Source organism: Syngnathus scovelli, chromosome 10 (assembly GCF_024217435.2).
Source record: "Syngnathus scovelli strain Florida chromosome 10, RoL_Ssco_1.2, whole genome shotgun sequence".
In the NCBI taxonomy this organism is placed as follows: Eukaryota; Metazoa; Chordata; class Actinopteri; order Syngnathiformes; family Syngnathidae; genus Syngnathus; species Syngnathus scovelli.
In genome coordinates, this window is record NC_090856.1 from 12,562,767 (window position 1) to 12,584,427 (window position 21,661).

The window sequence follows — 21,661 nt, forward strand, 5'->3', positions numbered from 1 at the left end:
GTGGCCATTCATCCCAAAAAGGATTTTGTTTTCCGTAGCTGCGTTGCCTTGCTTTTAGGTTCGGCAACCGCGGATCAGATGGGGGCCCTCTTCTCATTTTTGCCAGTAGGAACGTTATCTCCTCCACCCTGCAGTCTCCTAACTTTTCAAACCCCAGTTTCTATTTTTCCAACTGAAAGCTCACAATTGGCTTTTGTTGTAACATCAATCCCTAATGTACCCGTTTGGGGAGCCTTTTTCCATTTGAGTCAATGTGCAAAATGGACTTCTGTGAGGTTGATTACGTGACATCTGTTTGTTGTCCAATAAGAAGCAAAATCTTAAAACATCGCAGTTCTCTTATTCATAGTAGGAAAGGAAAGCGAGTGGAGATTTTGCTATGGCAAGTGGGTGGTGGGCATGATCGGCAAAGCTCACCTCCAGGAGGTCACCGCCTATCAAGCGGCAAAGGTGAACGTCGCCACACTCACCTCGGTCAAAAGCACTCCTATTGTCTGAGTAAAACACTCTTCTCCTTTGTTACTTGGGACAAAGGTGGTAGCAAAAGCACTACTTTATACTTTACTGTGCCTGAATTTTCAGCTTTCTCTTTGACTTTTCCTCAGCGGTTCTGAGGCTGTCGGCCAAGTGTATTATGGGATGCAGCAAAGCTGAGTTACTTCATTCCGGGCGTGTGTGTGCTATCTGGTAACCAGGTGCAAACAGCAGCTGGTGCAGCTCAGCGCAGCAACGGTTTTCCCGTCATTGCTCGTCAAAATCAGCGAAGGCGGGAAACCACATGTGGTCTTTTTTCTGCAACGAAGCAATCCTGCTCACTGGCATTGCCTTGCGCCGGCCAACTTTGTTAATCCAGCACACTTGAGCCCACGCCAGCGACATCGTGCAAGTCTGAGAACGCACACACACACACACACACACACACACACACACACACACACACACACACACACACACACACACACACACACACACACACACACACACACACACACACACACACACCAAAGTATTGTAGTGAATTGTCTTCGGTGGTCAGCTGTTCTTTGGGAACACGCTGTGGAAGGTGGCTAGCTTGGGGAGGAAAAAACTTCAGTGACACACGGCTGATTGGGAAAATGTTTTATTCAACCAATGTCAAACTGAAGTGCCTCACGCCCAGAAAAAAGGTTGAGTCTTCTGGTCTCCATCCTTTATACCGATGGCTACTGGTAACTCGCTAGTCCATCCTGCTGACCCTATATGGTCTTCCCAGGATTCTTTCCTGACCACATCAACCTGTTTTCCTTATACCTTCTGGCGACAGTAAGTCTACATTCCTGGAGCCAGGCGCTGACATCCCATACCAGGCACCGATATCTCATACAACTTGACCAGTGCCCGACCTGATAAGCAAACCAGGCCTTAAAGGGCTAGAGACACCGGTATATGTATAAATCGGTTTTAGTTATCTTATGGGCTTATAAATATAAATTGACGCTCGAAACAACGAAAAGAAAGCTGTCGCTCTGAAAAATATAATTTAAATTTGCCGCACAGACGAGTTTGACTGCACCGAGCCGCCAGCCGGAAGTGACGTCTCATGACGTCTCAAGTTGTACGCGTTTAGCTTCAGTGAATGTAAACAAAAAGAGAAGAGGGGCCAGCACGGAGACGTCGGGCCAGGTTTGCGGCCAACCTAGCTCGCCTAGCCGTGCCTTCCATTATCCTGGCGTACGTTCGTTCGCGGGACGACAAGATGGGTTGAGTTCGCCTGATAGGATCCACGAACCGGACAGTGCGAGGCTGCTGTGTGCTCGTGTTCACAGTGGCCTGGTTGACTGTCATCTTTCCAGACTCTGCTGTGCATCGGGAGCGGCTAGCGTGCTGTCACTCTTATTGTTCATCTTCTTGTTTTAATTTTCCTGTGTTGTTTACTTGTATGTGCGTTGTGAACTCTGTCTTTTCTTTCCGGACTCTGCTGTGCATCGGGAGCGGCTAGCGTGCTATCACTCTTATTGTTTATCTTCTTGTTTTATTTTTCCTGTGTTGTTTACTTGTATGTGCGTTGTGAACTCTGTCTTATCTTTCCGGACTCTGCTGTGCATCGGGAGCGGCTAGCGTGCTATCACTCTTATTGTTCATCTTCTTGTTTTATTTTTCCTGTGTTGTTTACTTGTATGTGCGTTGTGAACGCTGTCTTGTCACCCTGGGATAGTGAGAAACGTAATTTCGATCTCTTTGTGTGTCTTGACATGCGGAGGAATTGACAATAAAGGAGACTTTGAGACTTTGAAAAGTATGTCGAAGCGTGACGGGAGGGGCACAATTCAGAAAACGTGCTCAGCTCGACGAAAAAATGCGATTTAAGCAATAAAATTAAAAATGCTTATAAAACCTAAACCAAACGTTGGAGGTGGTCATGTCTTCATGTGCCGAGATCAACTCGACACTCTAAAGCCCCCAAGAGCACTTTTTACTATGCCAACCTAACCAGAGTGACGGGAGGGGCACAATTCAGAAAATGTGCTCAGCTCAGCCCAAGTGAACTGCTAGATGCATCATATTCTGCGTTAAAAGAGGTTTCTGAATCGGATAAAATGATGCTAATATTGCCGCTAGAAACGAAGCTGTCGCTATCATCTGCCATGTTGTTTGGGTTTGTTGACATCCAGATGTACAACTTGTGACGTCACAGTAATGGCGCCGCCAGTTTGGCTTCGTGCGGGACCCGATCGATAAACTGGCATTTCATTTCAGTTTTATTCTTAGTAATCGGTGTCCATTTTTAATTTCCAATGCGGCAAATCTGTTCACTTTATACATTCTATCAAATTCCGTTCTAATTGAAAAAAAAAAGGGATGTCCCTAGCCCTTTAAGAGTAGAATATACATAGAATAAGAGCAGAATGAATATACTAATGAAAATATATACTACAGTAGCATTGCCAATGAATTTGCGTCACACAAAAGGAAATGGAACATCTTGCTCGCTGTCAAACAACGCTGCTGAGCGATTTGCACTAGCAACAAAGCAAAAGGAGCAACAAGACACCCATTTTCCCCTAACGTCATGAGGTATTGACTTAAAAAAAAGTCAAACTACTTTCTTTCAGGCATCGTGCCAATATGTTAAAAATGAGGTTGAATCATTGATTTGTACTTTTTATGGCTGTATTGTGACTGCGGCACATGATTTTTGTTTGGCACTCCACCCTTGATGTATGCATGCCTAAGTCAAAACTCCCAGCCAATCGGCAACAATCCGGATGTAATGACAGCAATGTGCGTGACGATGATGATGAAGGCCTTTTACCTGGAGAAGCAGCAGCCCTCCAGCGAGGCTGCCCACCATCCTGGCGTTTTGATTGAGCCACCGAGCAATTTTGTCTAAACATCCGTCCAGGAAGACTCCCTGCTGGGCCAGCGACCGCTCCTGCCGCTGGGTCCCAAAGCCGCACATGGTGTTCAGCACCAACTAGTGAGGACAGACAGAGACCTTTCAGAAGATTGGGCTTGAGGAGCAGCCCTGAGGAACTGTTCAGAGGACCGGGCTTGAGGAGTAGCCGTGGGGACTGGCTCTAAGAATTTCTGTACGAGACCCTCCCTCGCTCTTCTTTTCAGCTCAAACAAAAAGTGGAAGCACAAGCACTCTCTCACGCGGTCTGCCTACCCACTTTCTCCGCCTTTCTCCGCTTCCCATGCTTTCTTACGTTCACTCCCCCCGCCCACCTTCGACCGACCCTCCGGTTTCACTCCACTTCCAGCCAGCCGTGTCCTCACTATGGGTCTACTTTCTGGGACGGAGTGATGTAAGAGGGAGTGAGCAATTGAGTGAGTGACCTGGTTGCCGGGGGCCATGCAGCAGGAGAAGGGAACGCTGCAGGCCTCCACGCTGGGATTGGCGTCGGAGCACTCAAAGTAGACATTCCTGGACCAGTCCCGGTAGCCCTCCACGCCGCAGCACTGGAACTGAATGCACAGATCGCTGTGTGAAACCATGTCCACCCCCGTGCCCTGCCCCGAGTGCTTGTACCTTCTTTTGGACAAAGTCGATGGCATTCTCCAAGTCGTGATCCTCCCGATAGCCAACAACGCTCGTCATCATCAGCCGCTCCGTCCGCTCCATCACCTCCACAACAAAGTTCTTATCACGTCACCAAGGTAAGCATTCATCCGCAATCATTCCCCCAAGGCATGGGTAAGGCGTCCTACCGTGTCGGTGAAGAGATAGGCTGCAACTCCCGCTGTCAGCTGCAGGAGGAGCAACAGCGCCAGGATGCACACAAACTACAAACAGCCGCAGGAAGAGGGGATGTCACAACCACACCAAGTCCTCTGAGGTGTAATGTCATACCGTCTTGAGCAGGCAGGTGAGGTTCCGCAGTGCGCCCAGACATCCCAGGAAGGTAATGAAGAAGGTAAGGGAGCCAATGACCATCAGGAGCAGAGCGGGGTCCAACGTCAGGGTATCCACCACATCTGCAACGTCACACTCATTTGAACGGCAAGATAGGACATGGGCGGGCTGGCCTTTTGAGCCCACGAGTATGCTGAGCGAGGAGTCGGCGTGGCGTGATGACTCACTTCAAAGGATGGCATCCAAAATACTACATCATTCTGTTTTTTGACGCTTTGTCTTGAGCGCACGGTTTGACGTGGACAAAATAAATGCAATAAGGACGTGGCCACTCATTCTCAATGCACGTTGGTTACCAACACGGCTGTTGCTTAGCTGGTCTTTGGGCGTCCCCAACGCGCTGTTAAATTTAGCGCTGACTTGCGCAAGGTTGCGCTCCTTCCTTGCCGGCAAGTTAGACTAACTATGAACAGGTTTGAGGTTAGAGCAGCAAATGCAAGTCGCTCACATATGCCTGTGTGCTGGTCGAGTGACGTCGACGTGCGCAAGGCGCTCTGACCTTTCTCCTTGGCCACCTTGGCGTAGATTCCCACCGCAATGAGGACGGCGCTCAACACCTGAACAATAGCACAACCTTACTGGATGACCTTTGTTATCTCCAGTTCACATTGGCGCTCACAGCGACAGTACCGACGGAATATCGGATTTCTTCAAACCGGACGCTCGGTAGATGAAACTCTCACCAGAGATGAGACTTAAAAAAGGACCAGCGAGGCGTCCTCTTTCAAATATGGATGAAAATGCAAAGTGGCTCTGAGTCCGTAGACCCGGATGGTGCTCATCCCGCCTATCGTAAGTGCTGGAAAGGGTTACTAGCCCGTACCCTAGTGCAGGTGTCTCCAATGTTCCAACGGGCCAGTGTAGCCTCAGTCACGTTGCCTTGCGCGGAGGGCTTTACGTGCCATTAATATTTACCTGCTCTTTTGTGATTAGGAGCAAACTAAGCAACTTGATCTGACTCTGAGACGTCGTCCAGTTGCGGACACAATTCGTCTCCAAAATGTGCTGGAGATGTGAAAAAAGACATTGCACACACGCTGGATGAGCAACAGGGCCCGCCCCGGGGAGGAAGGAAGACCTTTTGAGTGCAGTGTGACAAATAGAAGAAAAGCTGCATTGTACTGACCCAGAAGACGTAGCAGAGGATAAACAGCAAGTACTTGATGACACGGTATCCTCTCATGGCGGCGGCGGTGGCTGAGCTTGAACTGGGGAGGGATGGGGAGGCCCCTCCTGAGAGGAACTTGCGAACAGGCGTGTGGTGGCCTGTGCTGCATTCCTGCTCACGAGACGCCCACACCGGCGGGGAAGAAGATACTTTGAGTTTTGGGACTTTGACAATTTATCATGAAAGTCATTGTCTTTTCAAATCTGCCTTATCTTTTCAGGTGTAATGACAGCTTCCCGACATTAAGCCGACATGTTTTTAAGCAAACCTCAACAAGTGACATCAGTTTCAACGCTGCTAGGAAGAAAAACACACACGCCGTTCCTAACCTTGGTTTTGCATGCCTAAAAACTTGATCAACAGTGGAGAAGGAAGGGAAAGACGAGAGAGCGAGGAAAATTGAATGTGAAACATGCTCATAATTAGCCCGTCAATGTGTGTTAGCAAGAATCTATTGGCGGGGGGGGGGGGGGGGGGGGGGGGGTGTACAAGGGTTTTAGCGCTTCAAAGTCAACAAGACTGTGTTCTAATCAACTTCAGCTGAGAGGGCTAAGAGTGGCAAAGCCTCTGGCTCACTATGGCAACGTGACATCATCTTTCATTTGGCCCAATGAAGTGACCTGCTTTGATTGCATCAGACTTAACCCTGCCCCATCCCTTGCCGTGTGGCAGGTTTTTAATCAGGTTCTCTTCATCCTCAGCCGCTTGCTCGTTTTCCTCCCCAGTCAAAGACATAGAGGACATCGAAGACATGGGCCTTCTCAGCTTCCTATCTGCAACCAAAGAACGTGCCGAGAGGTTCCTCAATGAAAAGAATGTCGTCACTGACTTCCTGGGGAAGATCGAGGAGAAGACGGGAGTCAAGAAGAAAATCCTTGCGGCCGGTATGCTCGTGCATGTGCGAGTCTGTGTGAGTGTGCATGTTTGTGTGTGCGCTGAGGTTCCGAGAGGATTGCCTTAATCTGCCAAAGACGAGGCCACATGGCAGCGCCGCTCTCATATATTGCGCGTGTGCTAAGTGTGGCGGAGTTACCATGACCCAGCTAATTGGGTGCGCGTGTGCTAAGCGAACATCACAAGCAGAGTTTGGCTCAGTGGCGAAGAAAAAAATTCAATACGCATACGTGGCCAGAAGACGCGCTACGCCAGCGTGGCACCTGTGTCGGTGGAGCCCATGTAGCCTTTGGAGGCAACTAATGGACACTGAAAAGAAGTGCTCATGTGCTCATTTGATAACCACTTTCCGTGAGGTGTACTTTGGGGCCTGTCAACATCCAAATGTGGAATCAACGTTGAACATTCGAGGGACCAATAAAAGGAACATGTGTAGGAACATGAAACACTGTCCAACAGAATGCTTACTTCCTGTGGACGTCTTCATACACAGCACACACGGTTGTCTGGGCACACAGGACGCGCTGAGCTTTTGCGTCTGCCAGCTTCGAGTCGCTGTCGGCGCCTGCCTGATAGCCCTTGTGGAAATGACCCGCTGTCCTGCGCCCTTCCCTCAGGTGTGGTTTCAGTGACGGGCTTATACCTGGTCTACGGTTATGGCGCTGCCCTGCTCTGCAACTTGATCGGTTTCGTCTACCCGGCGTACTACTCGTGAGTCCCTCGGAGGTCCGCCATCTGGACTAGACTAGAACACTTGACTAAGTGCATACTCCATATCCTTGGAGTCCAGCTGAGGCTTTGTGTGCTAGTCCAAACAGCTTCTCCCAGTGCGGGAAGTCCGTCCATGATATTTGTGTGTTCAGAGTCAAAGCCATCGAGAGTCCGAGCAAAGAAGACGACACAAAATGGCTGACCTACTGGGTGGTCTACGGAGTCTTCAGTCTGGGCGAGTTCTTCTCTGACATTTTCCTCTACTGGTTCCCCTTCTACTACGCCTTTAAGGTAAGCAACCTCCCTGCCTCCTTCGCCACGCCTTGCCACACCCTTCTCCTGGTCTCATGCCTTGGCCGCAGTGTTTGTTCCTGTTGTGGTGCATGGCCCCCGTGGCCTGGAACGGATCCCAGGTCCTCTACGACCGTGTAGTCAGACCCATTTTCCTCCGTCACGAAGCCGCCGTGGACAACATGGTCAGCGACCTCAGTGGGAAGGCCATGAGCGCAGCAGAGAACCTCACCAGGGAAGGTACCATGCGGGTCCACTCTCACCTAAAGCCTAAACCTGTCAGTCCATTCAGGTCTAGGGCGGGTCATTCCAGACCAGCCCAAACCATTTCCACTTCAAGCTAGCACAGATGAAATCTGGCTCCGTAGATCAGTCAAGGAAGGTTCACAAAAGCCCATGAAACTTTATGCCAGTAAAGACCACGGTGTCCCAGCAGTGCGCTTTTACATCAATTGGGCCAAGTCTGGATCGGCACAGAACAGTCAAAGTGAGAGTGCGCAGGTCTTGACCAGTCGAGGCAAATGCGCCAGATCAATAAAGTTCCCTTGTATCATATTGTCTAATTGTGTGAAGGCGATGGCCTTCACACATATATTCTACACCATTCTCTATTATTATTATTGCCTGGGGCCATCGCCTTCACACATATGTTATTCTACTCCATTCACTTTATTGTGTGAAGGCGATGGCCTTCACACATGTTATTCTACACCATTCTCTATTATTATTATTAGTGTGAAGGTGAAGACTTTCACTCTATTGTTATTGCTGTCCTTTATTATTATTATTAGTGTGAAGGTGAAGACCTTCACACTATTGTTGTTGCTGTCCTTTATTACCTTCACACTATTGTTATTGCTGTCCTTTATTAGTGTGAAGGTGAAGACCTTCACGCTATTGTTATTGCTGTCCTTTATTGGCGTGAAGGTGAAGACCTTCACACTATTGTTATTGCTGTCCTTTATTGTGTGAAGGCGATGGCCTTCACACATATGTTATTCTACACCATTCTCTATTATTATTATTATTGTGTGAAGGCGATGGCCTTCACACATATGTTATTCGACACCATTCTCTATTATTGTGTGAAGGCGATGGCCTTCACACATGTTATTCTACACCATTCTCTATTATTATTACTTCACACTATTGTTATTGCTGTCCTTTATTATTATTATTAGTGTGAAGGTGAAGACCTTCACACTATTGTTATTGCTGTCCTTTATTAGTGTGAAGGTGAAGACCTTCACAGTATTGTTATTGCTGTCCTTTATTATTAGTGTGAAGGTGAAGACCTTCACACTATTGTTATTGCTGTCCTTTATTATTATTATTATTATTAGTGTGAAGGTGTTATTGCTGTCCTTTATTATTATTATTATTATTATTATTATTATTCTACTTATTCCGCTCACTTTTTTGACGCTTAACTACTTCCACATACTTCAACCGATTCACTCCGTTCCACTTTTCACTTATTCCAAATATTCATCACAAATTTTCTGTTTTGACAAAATTCACAAAATTCCGGCGAATTCTTCCCTATTCATTCTTAATGGCAGATTCAACATTTCACATTTACGTTGTTCCAGTTTGAAATTCACTTAATTGAACACATTCAAATCCTATTGGGGACATTCCCAAACTTGCCAAATTCAAAAATTTCACGTTTTCACTTTTAAAATTTGCACTAAAATTTTGCAAAATTTCACAAAATTTAGTTTTTCACTTCTAATTTCTACATTTTTCCACCGATTCAACTCGTTCCAACTTTCAACTGTTCATCTTTTGCCTACCTATTCCACACTTTCCCACTTACCAAAATTTCCAAATTTTCAATTTTGAAATTCACACCTAATTTTTCAAAAATTTAGTTTTTCCTTTCTAATTTCTACATTTTTCAACTTTATTCACTTTGTTAACCTTATGCTTACCATATTCACCCCCTTCACCCCCACTTCCACTATGCTTTCACAATTCAACCCTTGACCCCCACTTCCAGAGTGGCGGCCATCTTGGATTGACCCTGAAGTGCCCCAATGAACCTGGAATGAACTGGAAGTGCCCCAAATCAAACCGGAATTGACCCCGAATGAACCGGAAGTGACCTGAGGTAAACCGGAAGTGACCCCAAATCAAACCGGAAGTGACCCCAAATCAAACCGGAAGTGACCTTTTTAAACCGGAAGTGACCCCAAATCAAACCGGAAGTGACATTTTTAAACCGGAAGTGACCTTTTTAAACCGGAAGTGACCCCAAATAAACCGGAAGTGACCTCAGCTGGACCGGAAGTGCCTCTAATCAAACCGGAAGTGACCCAAATCAAACCGGAAGTGACCTTATTTCAACATTAAGTGGCCTAAATAGCTACATTTTAGCTAACTTTTGCAATTTTTGTTCGATTAAACCCGTTTCAACATTTTAACCCCAAAAGGGAACCTCCTGAAGCCGTTTTTTTTCCTTTTGTTCCAAATTTCAAAAAATTTTGGTGCAATTTTTTTTTCTTTTAATTCCCATTCATTCTCTATTAGGATTCAAGATTTGCTCTAACTTCTACATTTTTTAACCGATTCAACTCGTTCCAACTTTCAACTGTTCCTCTTTTGCCTTCCTATTCCACAACTTCCCACTTACCAAAAATTCTCTACAATTTTGTTTTTCTACTCTAGTTTCTACATTTTTCAACTTATTCAACCCATTCGACCTTTCAACTGTTCATCATTTTCCTACCTATTCCACAACTTCCCACTTACCCAAAATTCCAAATTTTCAATTTTGAAATTCACACCCAATTTTCCCAAATTTCCTTTTCCCCTTGTAATTTCTACATTTTTCAACCGATTCAACTCTTTTCAACATCATTCTGCAACATTCCCCAAGTATTTATTCAACCTCTTCACCTTCACACGCAATTTCTTCAGGAATTGCAAATTCTAGTTATTATTCTACTTATTCCACTCACTTTTTTGACGCTTAACTACTTCCACATACTTCAACCGATTCACTCCGTTCCACTTTTCACATATTCCAAATATTCGTGACACGGCTGCTTACATTTTTTTCGTTCAAAAATTCCAAATTTGAAATTCAACCAAATTCTCCAAAATTGTGTTTTTCTACTCTAATTTTTACATTTTTCAACCGATTCAACCCATTCCATTTTTCAAGTCTTCATCTTTTGCCTACCTATTCCACAACTTCCCACTTACCAAAGATTCCAAATTTGAAATTCAACCAAATTCTCCAAAATTTCATTTTTCTACTCTAATTTCTACATTGTTCAACCGATTCAACCCATTCCAACTTTCAACTCTTCATCTTTTGCCTACATATTCCACAACTTCCCATTTACCAAAAATTCCAAACTTTCAAATTTGAAATTCAACCTAATCCTCCAAAACTTCATTTGTCAATTCTAAATTCTACATTCATCAGCTGATTCAACCCGTTCATTCTAAATTCTACATTCATCAACTGATTCAACCCGTTCAAACTTTCAACTGTTCATCATTTTCCTACGTATTCCACAACTTACCACTTACCAAAAATAAAACATTTTCACCACAAATTCTCTAAAATTTCGTTTTACACTTCTATTTTCCACATTTCTCAAGTAATTCAACTCTTTTCATCATCATTCGGCATCATTCCCCAAGAAGTGATTCAAAGTCCTTGCCTTCACACACAGTTTCTCCAGGAATTGCATTTTCTAGTTTCCATGCGTGGTTTCCGCTGCAACTCACTTGACATCTTTGCGGGACACCTTATCAGGACAGCGACTTCATTTAGCCTTCTCACTCACAGATTCCACTGGATTCACAATCCCTCTGTTTTTTCTAGAGAGATTCTAGAGAAACACCTCCATCATGAGGATCTGTAGTCAAGGTGATCAGTTTAGGGAGGCAATCAGTTTTTTGCCAGCCAGGAGCACCTTCAACCTTTTCTTGACAAACATTTGGAAAAGGTTTTTATGGCCCAGGTCTGTTTTGTCCAATACAAACCGGCACGCATCATCTCCACATCAGACGATCCGGTCCGTGCGTGTGCCAGTCGGGACCTGCACGTACTCTGCGTTGTTGCCATCTGGTTCTCAATTAAGCGATGCTCACACATCTAGACCTGCGTGGACTGCTGCTTTGCTCTGTACACTTCAGACCCGACTGGGCAAATCCATTACAGACGTGTCTAGACCAGTTTAGGGCAGTCCAGATCAGTCCACATTGGCTCCACGACCTGCTGTGCTCTGTTCACAGTTTTGTCCACCCTGGTGAAAAACAAAGCCTTGGTGTTGCCTGAAGTGAAAAGTCCGCCAAGTACCTCCGGGGAAAGTTCCGTGAGAACAAAACACACGTCTCCGTCTGAGTGAAGAGCAAGAGGTGTGTACTGTCAAAGTCAAACCCTGACTCCTCTTTGTTCTTTCATCATATTGTCAACCCCCTTTAGCCTTTCCTGGGTTAACAAGCAGGTAAGACAACAGCTAGCATGCTAGCATGTCACTCTAGTTCCTGCCCCCTCCTTGCATTTTCACACCACACCCCTCACCTTTTCATCATATCTCACCCGAAGTCTTTTAGCAATGGCCTTATGTAATTTCACAATCACAAGGTGATCTATCCTTGCTGTGTGTTAGCATACCAACAGTTAGCATTTGACTTTCAAAATGTAGGTACTTGGACAGAGGTTACAAATTTGAGAACCTATCGATCTGCCTTTTTGTTTTTTGCTAACCAAAAGACTTTCACTTGTTGTTCTCTGTTAGCGTATTAGCATTTGGTCAGCATATGAAATTGGAACACTGTACGTAATTGTAACTTCAGCTCGTTTCCTGAGCGCCGAGAGGAGGCGGGGCCTGGTCCGGAGGAGAAGGAGCGCCACGTTGGACTTTTTTTTTCTTTCTGCTGTTGTCTTTCTTGCTCCTAGCAAATTAATCAATCTTGAAAATGTTCCTTAACCCTGAAGTCAATCAAATGCACTTTGTTTGTATTCATAGAAGCTGATGAAATGGTGACCCATTTTTTTCTTGACCCAGTTATAGTTATTTGATTTTAGAGCATTTTACCCCCCAAAAAGGCCTCCAAACCAAGTTTTACCGACTTGGTTGAATTCATTGAACAAGGAAGCTCATCGTGTACTGTAAAACTAGGTGGCCATATTACGTAGTTTAGTTATTTATTATCAGTTTTTATTATTTATTTCCTTTCAATCATACATATTTTATATGAAGTCTTTATTAGTAGCATCATTTAAATTCATATTCATACTTATTTAGAATCACATCTGTTACAGTTTTCATGTACACGTCTTGCTTAAATCAATATTTTTTTTTGAGAACTAATAAAATCAAATGCACACTTTAATGCTGCTGGAAATTGGTTGACTACAGAGTTTTTGCAGTTCAAGTCAAATTGTAAAACCACAGTCATTAGATTGGGCCTGAAGGTGCTGTCTGATCAAATTCCATCATCTCGTGGGCCTCTGATTTGGGCGGTGGACGCTTGCACAACTATCTGTGTTTTCTTGATATTAATTTGAAGACCAACGGCGACCGGCAATGTGGTCGGCAAGAAGGCGACCGCATTTAGCGCACACTGTAGGGACTGTGGTGAGTGAGCGAGGAGAGCACAGTCATCTGTGTTAGAGATTCGCTCACTCTAACTTATTTTGCAAGAACCACACGGGAGACAAGTAAGTCCTTAGACACCTGCAGGTGGAGAGTCCATTCGTCGCTGTGCGTACAGCGATGATCGAATGGAGGTCTGACTCTCGGCTCCTGCAAGAGCATTTTTACTAAGAGAAACAGGGTGGGGGTAAGAGTGGACTGAATAGAGAAAGCCCTTGACCTCTAGTCAAAACATAGCAAGAGGTGTTTTACGACTTTGTGTAGGATGGGACAAGCTAAGTTATTTATCACAGGTTGCATTCCAACATAAGCATAAAACTAATCTAGCTAGGTTATTTATTACAGGTTGCATTCCAACATAATCATACGATAAAGATAACCTGGAAAACCCTGACATCTCCCTCCTGTTTTATCATATGATTATGAAACCCCAAACAACAAAGGTAAGCAAGAAAATATAACGAAGGAAAAAAATCGTAAAAACAAAAAACAAACAATGATAGCAACAATTTCCAGTGAAGATGAGGTTGTCCCTCAATACCCCAGATCAAACTCATTGTGTAAACGAAAAACCTGGTGGCCAGATATTATTTAGCAGGAAAAGTCTCACACGGTCCCTCTGCCTCAGGCGACCAGAATGCTATCCATAAAAAAAGAAAAAGAAAAACACAGAAACAGTACATCATTGTATCCATCACTTGCGAAGCATTTTTGATGGTCAAATCAACACGTTTCTGTAAATCATGCTCAGCAGAACAGCATCTACGCAATCCATGTTTCATTATCATTATCATATCTGTCATTTCCAAGAGGTTGTATATGTGCTCGTGTTTTCGTCAGCTGATGATGTTCTAGTCTGTAGGTGTGGTCTGTCACTCACACTGGTGCACACACTTGTGTTCAGTTGGCAGGCAGCATCAGACAACTCTTGTGACCACAAAAACCACGATCTGTTCTGAACAGGCACGGGCACTCATAGGATGCAGGTGAGGCAGTGCTTCTGAACTTCTGGATGAAGTAGGTCCCGTCCGATGGTGCAGCCATGTTGGTAGTAGAGCCCTTACACCTTGAAAACGGCTCTCTCATCCTGGCACACAGCGGTGATGTCCAAAGCTCCCATCCAGTTTCCTCCTGGAGAGCATGTGTAATTCACTCCAGCTGGTCTCCCTGTGTAGGCCACTTGTGGTATTGTTCATCCTCTAACAGTCACATTGAGATTTGCCCAGAAGAGTTCATCATAGGCACTGTCTGCAAGTCCAGAGCGGGATGGGTCGGCATCACTGATTGTGACAGCTCGGTGTTGATATCCAACTCCTCCCATGGATGCCATACAGTTTGCTTCAGTGACATTCATTGCTCTGGCCTCCAAGTGACACATCCTGTGTGTGAGCTCTCACAGTGACCTTTACATACCGGTACCAAGTGTTGGTTTCGTATGGCTTCAAAGTTCTCATCGTGTGACCATCGTTTTCCATGGTCAACATTGTCATTTGGTCTGTTCAGATGAGTCCATAGACCACAGCACGCTCCAACCACAACGCAGCAGAGGATCCATCTGGCATATGGATCCCCATTGCTACTAGGATAGCAGAGACACCGGGACATCCCCTCGCCTAGCGGAGTGAGGATCGTTGTTCGCTTCACCATCATTGAGACGCCCCACCACTCCGAATTAGGGGTCCAGCACCCTCTGCAACTTGCAGTGGTTGAGGTGAATCCAGCTGGGCCGTACAGCGATCTTCACTGCGGTAGTCAGCAAGACTTGGAATGGTCCCTCTCGCCGTGGCTGGCCCAGTTCTTTTTTTTGATGACCTTGATGTAGACCCAGTCTCCTGGATTGATGGGGTTGTCGACCTGTGAGGAGGAAAGATCAAGCGGCAGTAAATTTGTCTTTGACACAGTTTGAGCGTCCTGATCATATAATCTGCCAATGACTGCTCTTCATCTGTTGTTTGCAACCCTCGTAGTCAATTGTAGTGCCCATTTAACTGGCAAATAGGAGTGTTTGCGGGAAGAGTTTGAACACTTCCTAATGATTCCCTCTAACCAAAGACTACTTATGACAGGGGCTTTCCCATTTATTGCCTCCTGTTTTAAAAGAGATTGTCTTATCCATGCCTTCTTTCTCCTCACACGCGCGCACCCACACAGGGTGTAAACACACACACACACACACACACACACACACACACACGCACGCACACACACACACACACACACACACACACACACATCTGCACGCACACATACACAAAACGGCATACAAAGTTCAGACGAACGACAATATACTGTCATAACTTTACAGAGATTACGCACGAACACAGAACACAGACAGGTGTTAGATTAGAAAGGCATTCTAATCCATCTCTCATGTAGCTTCTTTTGATAGAATCTCCTATTGGTAACTGTATAGCAGACTTTTTAGCATACAATCCCATACTCTGCTCTCTTGTTTCTACTTTTCCATGTCGGTGCAGTCGTAAGTGGCCCCTATTGCAGTCATTGTCTTGTTAATTGTCACCTTGTGCGACTCCTATGCATGATTGTGTGAAAGTCAAAAATTGAACGTACCTAACTTTCTGACCATCCAACCTCCACTGTGGTACAAAAAACCTTACTATTGTATTGAGTAGGTACATTGAGCAACCTAGCTTCCTCCTGACTGAATTCACTTTAGTCCAAATGTCCATTTTCATCATTGTGAGTTCCTCTGCTTTTCACTGTCTTTTCCGTCCCCCGGGGATGTTGTATTTCCTCCGGAGTGTATTTGTCCCCCTCCAAGCACAACAGCAGTCTTTTCTTGTCCTTCGCCAAAGGTCAAAGGTGTTTCAGAGCCAGGCACTATTTTGTAGTTGTTCACGGCTGCAGGCGAAGTCTCGGATTGGGTTTCAGGACCCTGACACTGAGAATGACAGGCTGGGACATCAAACTTGTAAGACTATCTCCAAATGTAGCTGCTTCCATCAATTTGCTGGTAACGTTTGTTTACCAAACTTCAAATTCTCCTAATAACAGCGGTCTTGTTTTTATATTGTAAATCCTGCAATTCATCCTATTTTTGAGCTACATTTTATCTATAGTTCCAATTTAACAGGACAGTATGTTGGCTTCAGTATCATTATTGAAAATTAACTCATCGAGGTCTGCGTTCCACATCTAGCCCTGATATATGTCTTGACCTCTTAAATGTTATTAACTGTGTCATGCTTGCTCAAAAATGTGACTTAGAATATGGTACTGTGAATTCTCAGTCTCTCCAATCAAATTGGATCCTACTTCTTAGTTCTTATCTTTCTCATGTTCCTGTTAGTCTGCAATTGTCCAAATCAGAAATGTTGTTTTCTTCTAATTGTCTTTCTTTTGAACCTCTAAATCTCTCGTGTTGCTAACCTATGTACACCAGAAAACCATTTAAAGGGTCTTAAAGAAAGGACAAACAGATTACTCCCAATACCTATCTCCTGATTATTTACGAGTCAGCACTCCTTTTCTCACTTGGGGCTGCTGGATGATCTATGACCCCACAGTCAGCCTCCCCAACTCTACACGGTGCCTATCTTGTCAGTTGTTAATGGAAACCAGATGTGTCTCGTGCCAATTAGTCTACGTTCATGGTATTATTACTATCTTCCACTATCTGTCCTACTCACTCCCTCCTTCTGAGGCTTGGCAACGCCCATGCCTCACACCTTGACAAACATTTTGGGAGAATGTGTTCTTTACTACATACGATTCCATCATCATTTAATTTGACTTTCTTTCCAAAACGCTTCTCAATTTCTCAGTTCACACATCTTCTGCATGTGCTACTGTTTCTCCAGTTTTTTTTCTCTAGTTAATTATCAATCCAAAAACTACGTTTTTCTTTTTAGCATTTAACTTGCTCAAAATCACTCTTTCATCAAAGTCGCTCTACTAATTTTTCATAGTAGTCGCCAACGACTTCAACCATTCAACCTTTCATTCAGGCAATCATTCATCAATGCTCATCATATGCATCTCACACATTCTCGAAAAAGGAGTCTTCCGATCACATTGGTCCCAATTCATCCAAGTTCACCACATAACATTCATATATCATTTTCAACTCAAGGTTCCTGGTAGAACAATCCACCAATTCAAAAAAAACTTAACTAAAAAAACTACTGGCAAATTAATCTGAATTTTTTTTCTTTGTTTTTAAATTTGAAGAACTCAATCTCTCAGATTTAGTTTATATTTAGAATTTTGTATAATCTTATAACACAACCAATCAATTATTCCTATTAAATGTAGCGTTGCAAAATCTTAAATTCACAATTTAGCGTCTTCCAATTCCTGAAAGCATGTTCTGTTGTTTTGTTTACTTCGAATTTCTCATGAGGGCTCGACACTAACATGCACTAGTATGGATTAGTTTCTGCTCGCAAACAGATTTCTCTCTTTTTCTTTCATTTTTATCTGTCAAAATTGTTTCTGTTCTGCGGTGTAAATTGAATAGACAACAGTCTAGCAAATTTCTTTATACAGAAAGTTTAGCACATCTTCATCATTTTAACACATACGCACACACATGCACAGCTCTCGTGTGCGAAAGGTAGGTCCCAGCACCAATGATTTGTCACAGGCTGGCCATTTCCCGTGGTCGATCATGAGCTGGTCCCTCCCACGCACACGAGGACAGCACATTCAATTTTTTTTTTTTTTTTTTTTTTTTTTATCTTCTAGAAGCAAGTTGTATTTCTTTACCACTTGATTTGCATATTTTAACTTTAGTGTACACACACAATTTGATCTCTAGTCATTTGTCATTGGGCATACAAACAGCATTGTCATACTTCTTGGATGGACAGGACCTCTACTAATCTAAAAGGATTTTTGATAAACTGACAATGTCATGTTTTGCTGTCATATGGGAGAGGTTTCAGATCTTTTAAATTTTGATGCATGATTTGCATAGGAGCGGAAGCTCCTCTTGCCCCTTTGCTTGAGCCGCTGCTTGAGCTGCGGCCTTGTACCTGCTCACAGGGGCCTTATTGTCCTGGTCTGACAAACACTTGTGACCTCATCAGTTTTCATTTTTCTATGTTTTGTCTCTTGAATTTGTTGTCGTCTCTTTGTGAAGATTTCAATCACACTCTAGCACTTCTACCACTTCTTCCACATTTCAACTTTCAAATTTCCTTGTACTCCATACATTTTCTTCCACTTCGGCATGTATTGCATACAATTAAGAAATTTACTTGCCATGTACCTCTCGTCTCAAAGAAGAGCAGAGCAAGAGATTTACCGTTCTTATTAACCATCTAAATTTTAGTAGATTAAGGTTTTACAATTTTTTTTCAATTATTTTCTTTGAGGATCCTCAATGCAGGTTTAAATGGACCTTTCAACAAATTACTAGCCTGTTTTATTGCCGTGGATCAATGCTAGAACTGCTATTTAGTCAATTTATCCTACCAGTCACACACTCAATCACACAAACTCCAGCGCTTTTTAGGCCTATCAAGGGATGAGTGTAAAACCCTCCCAAACAGCTTGGAAAAACAGACAAAAGAAAGAATTTATGCCCTTCTTCAATTAAGAAAAATAAGTTCTGTTTTTTCTTAGCCCGTTCCTTCCACTGGGACTTGAACCCAAGCTGTTCTTTGGCCGGAAAAACATACAAAGAAAAATCTACGCCCTTCTTTGATTAACAAAAAAGAAGCTCTGTGTTTCTTAGCATGTTCCTTCCACTGGGACTCTAACCCAAGCCAGATCCCTAAGCTTGGAAAAACAGACAAAGAAGAGTCTACATACTTCTTCGATGAACAAAAAAGCTCTGCTTTTCTTAGCCCGTTTCTTCCAATGGGACTTGAACCCAAGCTGTATCTCGTGCACCTCTACGTTTTACGCGTTTCACAACAACACAATCACACAACTTCAGGCCTTTAACTTACTTGTCCCCTGGTTCGTTGCACTGCCGGATCCCGTCAATCCACCTCTGTCAGACGAAAGCAGACCTAAGATGCTGGCCCGGCGAAGAATTCTCTTCCCAGGACTTTCTTCTCCAGGTCCTCCTAATGTACGGTGGCTTGTCGACAATGCAGCACGTCCTTCTTCGTCAGCCAGATGGCGGGTATGAGGGATCCGGGTCACGGTACCAAAATGTTAGAGATTCGCTCACTCCAACTTATTTTGCAAGAACCACACGGGAAACAAGTAAGTCCTTTTAGACACCTGCAGGTGGAGAGTCCATTCGTCGCTGTGCGTACAGCGATGATCGAATGGAGGTCTGACTCTCGGCTCCTGCAAGAGCATTTTTATTAAGAGAAACAGGGTGGGGGTAAGAGTGGACTGAATAGAGAAAGCCCCTGACCTCTAGTCAAAACATAGCAAGGGGTGTTTTACAACTTTGTGCAGGATGGGACAAGCTAGGTTATTTATCACAGGTTGCATTCCAACATAAGCATAAAACTAATCTAGCTAGGTTATTCATTACAGGTTGCATTCCAACATAGGCATACGATAAAGATAACCTGGAAAACCCTGACAATCTGCATACTGTAGCTCCAGGATGTGTTGGGTGGTGAAGACTTGTAAATAGGGTGCCATCCAATCTGGACTGTATCTGTACCCCATCGGAGGGGTCAAGGAGTTTATGAGAGAGGAGGGTAATGGTAGAGAGGAAAATGTTGAAAATGGTTGGTGCTAGCACACACCCTTGCTTGACCCCCACATCCACTCTGAAGAATGTGGATTGTTGGCCACCAACGCTCACACAGGTTTGCGTCCTGTCGTGGAACTGACGCAGGAAGTTTCTGAACTTGGGTGGAACCCCAAGGTCCCCCAGCACTTCCCACAACAGTTCCCGGTTGATCTGCCATGCTTCAGAATTTCTGCCGGGATTCCATCAAGGCCCGGGCTCTTGTTGTTTTAAGGCGGTTGTGCAAAACCAGTGCGCCACCGAGCCGCCCTTGAAGTAAATGTGAATGTCCTAAATGCAATCCCACAGCATGCTGTGTGCACTTTGTTCCGTCTTAAAGAAAATGTTTATCCGGTTACCCATCCCAGAGAAATGGGAAATGCAACAGGTTATGGGCCCAGGCAGGAAGCCGATGGTTAAGACTGTGTTTTGACGGAGACGAAACAAATTACGAGTTGTGTGAAGTGAAGTTCCAAGGGCACATGCAGCTGCAAGGACTAAAGAAGACTCTCTTTCATTAGCCAGATAGATCTGCGGACAACTTTGACGCAGGCTAGTACGTGGAGAGAAATGGAGACGCTCTCGCTGAACTTTTCCAGTTTCTGGATGACAAAAGCCTCTCCCTGGGAATGAGGAACGCTGGGGGAGATTGGCAGAAAGCCTTGGAAATACTGCAGAATCGTTACGCAGGTAAAGGCAAACCACGAGTGATCAACCTGTACACAGAATTAACATCTCTCCAGAAGGGGGTAAATGAAACTGTCACATACTATGTACTTCAGGCCGAAAGGGCCATTACAGCACTGAGAAAGGCTGGAGAGAGGCTTAGTGATGGACTTTTGATCGCAATGATTCTGAAAGGATTACCAGAATCTTTTAAAGCTTTTAGCGTCTATATAACCCAGAGTGATGACGTCATGACATTCACTGACTTTAAAACTAACTTGAGAAGTTTTGAGAGCACTGAAAAGTAGGGCTGTAATTCAACCGATAACGGTGTGATGAAAGTGACTGGCTCAACTCCTGCAGGGGGGAGAGAGAACATCATTTGCTTGACTTGCAACCAGAAAGCGCACATTGCGTGTTTTTGCCCAAATGAACAGCCCCAGAGACAGTGGTGCAGTACCTGAAAAAATGTGACTCAAAGTGATTCTAAATGTAGACGGAAAAGGCGTTGAAGTGACTAACCCTGTATAGTCGTTTCGCGGGGCTTATAGCTGAACGTTAGGACATGTGCCTTTGCACTTAGAATACGTACATAAATAAGCAGGTGGAGAGTTCTGTTGCTGAAGATACAAAAAAAGATACTTGTAGGTTTATTTTCCTTTTCCAAGACACGGTAAATACCTAATAACACAACGGCAATCAAAATAACCACATAATATTTTTGGCATTAGGCACAGTGGAAAACTGTATCCTTCCTGTCAACCCCGCCCGTGTCCTAATTCACTGTGGGTTTTATAGGCTTCCCAGTATAGTGTCTACAAATACAAGAGAGTCTCTCTAGTGGCGCGGAGGTAAACCACATCAACCCAAAAACAATGCGAGAAGACCAAATGGCTCATACAGGCGTGAGAGATGATGTCAAGCGAGTAACTAAGGGGTAAGAACAATTTTTTTAAGATTACGGATGGACAGCTCAACGGATCCAGACAACGGGGCCTGTGGTGGATTTAAGGGCAACGTCTCACATAATCACAGACATTGAGAGATTTAAGAAGTTTGATGACACCTTCAAGTCGGAAAATACTTCTTGGAGCAGGCTGACGAGACCAGGACGAGCGGCATTGCGTCTAAGAGGGGAGACGCGGAGGTGTTCCCGGTGAACAGTGAAGGACAACGGGTGAAGCCATTGCTGAACAGAGCACTGTACATACCGTATCGGGAATGAGTGGAGCAGGGCGACCAAATGCAGC

At 44.4% G+C, this 21,661-nt stretch overlaps 2 protein-coding genes across 5 annotated transcripts; one reads left to right on the forward strand and one right to left on the reverse strand.

Annotated features, from left to right (window-relative positions):
- Positions 1-320: 320 nt before the first annotated feature.
- On the reverse strand, positions 321-6,013 carry zgc:113223 (uncharacterized protein LOC541424 homolog). 3 transcript variants are annotated; one of them, XM_068652107.1, is made up of 8 exons: positions 5,523-6,013; positions 4,896-4,953; positions 4,334-4,458; positions 4,192-4,266; positions 4,013-4,123; positions 3,820-3,948; positions 3,293-3,454; positions 321-888 (listed from the first exon to the last, which is right to left on the reverse strand). In XM_068652107.1, exons 1-8 carry the CDS (start codon positions 5,577-5,579, stop codon positions 742-744), a joined length of 864 nt encoding a protein of 287 aa, XP_068508208.1. In that variant the 5' UTR covers positions 5,580-6,013; the 3' UTR covers positions 321-741. The 3 variants fall into 3 exon arrangements, with proteins under 3 accessions (XP_068508208.1, XP_049587400.1, XP_068508209.1); XM_049731443.2 differs by having other exon boundaries at positions 4,013-4,108; positions 4,845-4,953; positions 5,523-6,007; XM_068652108.1 differs by having other exon boundaries at positions 4,013-4,108; positions 5,523-6,006.
- A 31-nt stretch (positions 6,014-6,044) lies between these two features.
- reep6 (receptor accessory protein 6) lies at positions 6,045-12,818 on the forward strand. 2 transcript variants are annotated; one of them, XM_049731591.2, is made up of 7 exons: positions 6,045-6,448; positions 7,076-7,169; positions 7,322-7,460; positions 7,532-7,700; positions 11,715-11,837; positions 11,905-11,926; positions 12,279-12,818. In XM_049731591.2, exons 1-5 carry the CDS (start codon positions 6,316-6,318, stop codon positions 11,825-11,827), a joined length of 648 nt encoding a protein of 215 aa, XP_049587548.1. In that variant the 5' UTR covers positions 6,045-6,315; the 3' UTR covers positions 11,828-11,837; positions 11,905-11,926; positions 12,279-12,818. The 2 variants fall into 2 exon arrangements, with proteins under 2 accessions (XP_049587548.1, XP_049587558.1); XM_049731601.2 differs by lacking the exon at positions 11,905-11,926.
- The last annotated feature ends 8,843 nt before the right edge of the window (positions 12,819-21,661 follow it).

Excerpts from the sequence above, each read along its gene's own strand:
- reep6 (XM_049731591.2), top strand. The coding sequence starts at position 6,316 with ATGGGCCTTCTCAGCTTCCTATCTGCAACCAAAGAACGTGCCGAGAGG. Across the intron at positions 7,170-7,321 it reads GTCTACCCGGCGTACTACTC|AGTCAAAGCCATCGAGAGTC; the intron begins GTGAGTCCCTCG and ends TTGTGTGTTCAG. Across the intron at positions 7,701-11,714 it reads AGAGAACCTCACCAGGGAAG|TTTTGTCCACCCTGGTGAAA; the intron begins GTACCATGCGGG and ends CTCTGTTCACAG.
- zgc:113223 (XM_049731443.2), bottom strand. The coding sequence starts at position 5,579 with ATGAGAGGATACCGTGTCATCAAGTACTTGCTGTTTATCCTCTGCTAC. Across the intron at positions 4,459-4,844 it reads CGACCAGCACACAGGCATAT|ATGTGGTGGATACCCTGACG; the intron begins GTGAGCGACTTG and ends GTGACGTTGCAG. Across the intron at positions 4,109-4,191 it reads CCTATCTCTTCACCGACACG|GTGATGGAGCGGACGGAGCG; the intron begins GTAGGACGCCTT and ends TTTGTTGTGGAG.